Source organism: Triticum urartu, unplaced genomic scaffold, assembly GCF_003073215.2.
Source record: "Triticum urartu cultivar G1812 unplaced genomic scaffold, Tu2.1 TuUngrouped_contig_4663, whole genome shotgun sequence".
NCBI classification, from domain to species: Eukaryota; Viridiplantae; Streptophyta; class Magnoliopsida; order Poales; family Poaceae; genus Triticum; species Triticum urartu.
Genome location: NW_024115270.1, coordinates 1 through 5020, shown reverse-complemented (window position 1 = coordinate 5020; position 5020 = coordinate 1). Strand labels below are relative to the sequence as shown.

The window sequence follows — 5020 nt, the reverse complement described above, 5'->3', positions numbered from 1 at the left end:
GCGGGGAGCTACGGCGGGTACGGATCCGGCTCGTACGGGCAGCAGGACCAGCTCTACCCCTCGGCCGCGGCGGCGGGCGGGTGGTCCGACGACGGCGCGTACGCGTACCGCGGCGGCGATGCGCCGGAGCCCTACGGCGCCAGGGGCACCGCGCCGAGGCAGGGCTCCGGGAACGCGGCGCTGTTCGACGATTACGGGAGGTCGATTGGTCCCGGGAAGGACAGGGGTGGTGGGGGTGGGGGCGGCGCGGCGAGCGCCAAGGTGGTGAGGGCCGTGCCGAAGGCGGAGACGTCGGAGGACGTGAGGGGCGGGGTGCAGAAGTTCCGGGTCAAGCTGCTGCCCGAGGGCGCCGGTAGCCCCATGGATGTGCTGTGCCAGGTAAGTAGTTTGCTCTGCATTGGCATGATGAACAAATGGTTGTAGCCAAGGCAGAGCTCTTCTCACTTCTCAGTGGCTAGTTTCGACAGAAAATGATCCTATAGTGTGGAGTTTGGACCAAGGTCCATGGAGTTTAGACGCTTTTGCTAGGAATGCTCTTTTGCGTAGCATCGTTTGCTTAAAGCTTGTATAGGACATAGCTGAAAATTTGCAGCATGGGTAAATAACGAGCAGTAGATAAACTTGCTAACTAACAAAACTTATGCTTTGATGAAAAAGGTTGGAATGATTTAATTTTACCAAATTGATGCAAGGAGCTTTGTTTGGACCTGTTTTTTTGGAGAAATATCTGCATAGACTGAAGCGATCGTGTGATTTGTTAGGTAGTTTTTGAATGGAAAAAAAATGAACAATTTGGCATGTAAGTCTAGGTCAGAACAAAGGCCAAGTGGAGCTGTTAATTCTTGGCTAATCAACTGCAAGGAAATACAAGGAACCATGGGATGGGTATTTTGTTGATTAGTAATCAGGCTTCATTTAGTTTCTTGAAAAATCTGACTTCATTGCACCCTGGAGTAGAGTAGGGTTGTTATGCTGTTGTACTTGGTTGCACCATTGCCTAGAGTAATCAACCGAGAATCACTGCTTATCTTTTTGTACCTCATGCAGGTTGGTTTGGATGGGATTCGGATGCTTGATCCCAACACTAGTAGGACACTGAGGATATATCCCCTTGAAACTGTTACGAGATGGGATGTAAGTCACAAGTTCTTGTCGCAAAGCTTTTATTTCTTCTGTTCCTTTGTGAGTTATTTTACGAAATATTATAGCATCTGTATCTAGGTATTGGATTCTTCTGTATTTGCCTTTTGGTCCAAGAGTTCGGTTGATCTTGAAGCAAGAAGAATACGGCTGAAGTCAAGCAGCTATACAACCAACACCATTCTGGACACTGTGACAGCTGCCTCTGTTCAGGTTTGCATCTGAATTAATGATACTTTTTATTTCACCCTTCAGTTTGTTGTAATTTTGAGCTGTTAGCATCCATTGTTTATGGAGAAATGTTGACAGTTAGATTTTTTTTAACCACAGTTCAAGGAGATGGCAAGCAGCGTTTCGAGAAGTAAAGCAGCTGTTGATCCTGCGAGCCCTTCTGAACAGCAAAATGAGAAGAGGAGGAATTTCCTTGATTGGAGGAACTTGGTGAAGCCTGTGACTGAGGAGAAAGACCACTGGGTAATTTCTTTCTCTGTCTCCGTTTGAAATGAAGGCCCGCTTGCAAGTGTGCCTTCTTATTTCCAATTTGAAATTTTATAGAGCCAACAACTATATAGGTATCTAACTTAATCATTGGCTATTTGTCTGGATATTAGTTGCTTAGGCAGACTCATGCAGTGTTTTTTCTCTAGATTGTGTAGTTTCTGTTAGTAACTCTTGATGAACTGTTTGAACATTTACTCTGCTCCATTTTTAAGCATCTTATTATGGCAGAAACTAATTTAGCAGATAAAAAGAGTGCAGTATGATCAGACATGCATGGAAGATATTTAGGAGAAGGTTGAGAGTTAATGTTTAATTTATATTTACTCCACATACCCAATATTGTACTCCCTCCGTCCGGAAATACTTGTCATCAAAATGAATAAAAGGAGATGTATCTAGATGTATTTTAGTTCTAGATACATGCCTTTTTGTCCATTTTGATGACAAGTATTTTTGGACGGAGGGAGTATGTCTTAACAATATCCTGTTTGCTGACTGATTTATGGCTTCCCAGTTGTGTTCTATAGTTCATGGCTGCACGTATTTTCCACTTGTGTATCGCACAGTAAGGCTTCTGTTGTTGTTCAGTTGCTTTCTGGCTTGTTCTCTGCACTGTTGTCTGGCTTGCTGTCTGCCTATATTTTTGTCTCTTGTGCCCCACTGATGAAAATGAAATCCTTAGCTACTCTCTCAGTATATGGTTGTGTTTTGGGGTGTGCTTCCCTTCTTTCCCTGTTCTTATTCGTTCATTTTTTTTTCTAATGGCATCATCTTGTTTTCTGCATTTTAATGTCAGGTCCCAGATGAAGCGGTCAATAAATGCACAGCCTGTGCGGGAGATTTCAGTGCCTTCAACCGCAGGGTAAGAACATTTTGCTATTGAGATGTTGATGATGTATACTTGACATCCATTTTTTAATGTTGCTAACCTGTATATTCAGCATCACTGCCGGAACTGTGGTGATATTTTCTGTGATAAGTGCACCCAAGGAAGGACTCCTCTAACTTCGGATGCTGATTCTCAACCAGTCCGAGTTTGCGACAGATGCATGGTAATGTTCTCTTGTTTCATCCTCTTATATTGCAGTCGTAGTTGTGATTTGTGTTATGTACACCTTTTGTTGTTCTGTGGTGTTTAGTGAGCATGGACAATAAAATAACTTGGAATAGTCTGTTCTTAAACTTTGTAAGTTTTGAGGCTAAGATATTGAATACTCCCTCCATCCGGAAATACTAGTCGGAGAAATGGAGTATTAAATAGCTATTAGCTGTTTGACTTGGAGCTTCATTTCTCATTGAAAGCACAAGAGACCTGGACAATATCAAGCTTATATAAATTGGAATTGTATCTTAGTTATGATTCCTTGTTACTGCATGTTGTGGGGAATGATGGTGTGCCTTTTCTTGTCTCTGAAGGTAGCGACTATATTCTTAGCCGATACCGTCCACAATTTTTTCAAAGTGTCATGTTTAAGGACAAAAGCAGCTACCAATGTTTAACGTGAGCACTGATGTTCAGTGTTCATCCCCCTCATTTTGTGAAGTAGCCTCTCTTGCAGTCTTCTTTCTTACATCCTTTATTGCATTGCTACTGGTGGGAGGTTATATCATCTCCGAGTTCTTTATGAATGATATCAAATTTCATGTTTTTTTCTATTCCGTTGTAGGCTGAAGTTTCTCGAAGACTGAGCAGTGCAAAGGAAGCGGCAAATCGACCTGTTGTTCACAGCCATGAGGATCTTGCCAAAAAACTTCAGGTGTGCCTTTTGGCTTCTTATTTCATTTCTGTAGCTTACAATATTTCTACAACACACTGTATCTGACTGGATTTGAAATAAAATGCTGACGTAACACAACCTGTGATCTGATACAGGAAGCAATGGATATAAATAAGAAATCATCTTCAGGTTTGTGTCTTTATATGGTTATTCCATTGCAGACGGCGCTCTTCTGTGTTCACTATTGTGTTTATAAATAAATGTGTTGGTTTCTCCCTTGTCAGGCTCAAGATCTTCAGAGGGATCTTCTGGCAAGCGAATGCGAGAGGTCGCATGCCCCATCTGCACAGTGCACCTCCAGGTTCATCACTGTCACATCCCTTTTCATAATGGATGACTTCCATTTGCTCGGCGTCGACATCGAAACACGGCATCTGACCCAACTTGATCAACCCTTTCCTATAGGTACAAGTCCCAGCATCTGGCTCTGAGACGATAGAATGCGGTGTGTGCCAGCACCCTTTCCTCGTCAGCTCTCGTTGAACACCGACCGTCGCTCAGAGCTCTTCCACTTTGATCCCCCTCGAGATCATGGCACTCATCGGGGCCGCTGCTCCAGCCAGTCATCATCTGCATGGCGACCTTTAGTCCGTGTCTGTATACGAGCTAATTTAGTACAGTTGTGTTGAGAAGCAAGGATGAAAGAGATGAATAAGAGATGTTGTTTGCCCAGTAACTTTCACCTGCTATTTTCGTCGTCTTCTCTTTACCTTTTGTTACTATCAAATATATATATATATATATATATATATGTGTAGCTTCAAGTTTCACGACATGTGATGTGATGTGATGTAATGTAACGCGTTGCGGTTTGATTTCTCGCAGTCGGTCTCTTCCCTTTCGTTTTCCCGGTGGTGTTTTAAGGCAGTTCCCAAACTAGTCCTCATTTTGTTTACCACTTCTCCTTCTAAGCAAGGCGCTATAGATAAACATATTGTTTTATTTGCGAGGATGTTTCAAAAATCATTGACTTTTAAACAGATACAAACAAGTACTATTTGGTTAGGTGATTTGTTAAGCTTTCACTGAAATAGCTGTCTCATATAGAAAAAATGTGAATCTGTTTTTCAAGCGAATTCAGAATATGTTTTTCTTTTCAGCAAATCCAAAATATGTTCTAGCCCAGGGATATAAAAGTCTTCTTGATGTTGAAGCCCAGACCGGCCCGCTCGTATCTCGGGGGCCTTTCAAGGCAGTTTCTAGACTAGTCTTCACACATTTCTAATCAAGATGCTGCCTAGATATAAATTTTATTTGCGACGATTTTTCAGAAATCATCGACTTGCAAACAAACACAAAGAAGTATTTGGTTATGTGATTTGTTAAACTTTCACTGAAATAGCTGTAAAACTTCCTAAATCTGTTTTTTCAGAGAATTCAAAAATATGTGTTAATGCTGAAGCCCAGACGGGTCCACTCGTATCTCGGCCCGGCGGCCCGGCCCACCCCGTTCGCGTGACCCAAAAGCGACGAGGCTCGAACCCAACCCACGAGGCGAAAGCAGCGGAGAAAGGAAAAGCAGGGAAGCCTCGAGACTCCTCCCCCCGGTCCTGTCCTGTCTCCCCCAGCCCCGGCGGCTCCCCCTCCCCGGCCGCCCCGCC

The 5020-nt window shown here is 43.4% G+C and overlaps 1 protein-coding gene across 1 annotated transcript; it reads left to right on the top strand.

The window, feature by feature from the left end:
- Nucleotides 1-4243, top strand: LOC125528139 (protein FREE1-like; the record flags this gene model as incomplete). The annotated part of the gene is given in 10 exon segments (XM_048692646.1): nt 1-378; nt 1048-1134; nt 1222-1353; nt 1471-1614; nt 2438-2503; nt 2583-2693; nt 3309-3398; nt 3515-3548; nt 3644-3720; nt 3825-4243. Coding segments are annotated over 10 exon segments (1197 nt in total), but the record flags the coding sequence as incomplete, so codon positions are not given.
- Between the last annotated feature and the right edge of the window lie 777 nt (nt 4244-5020).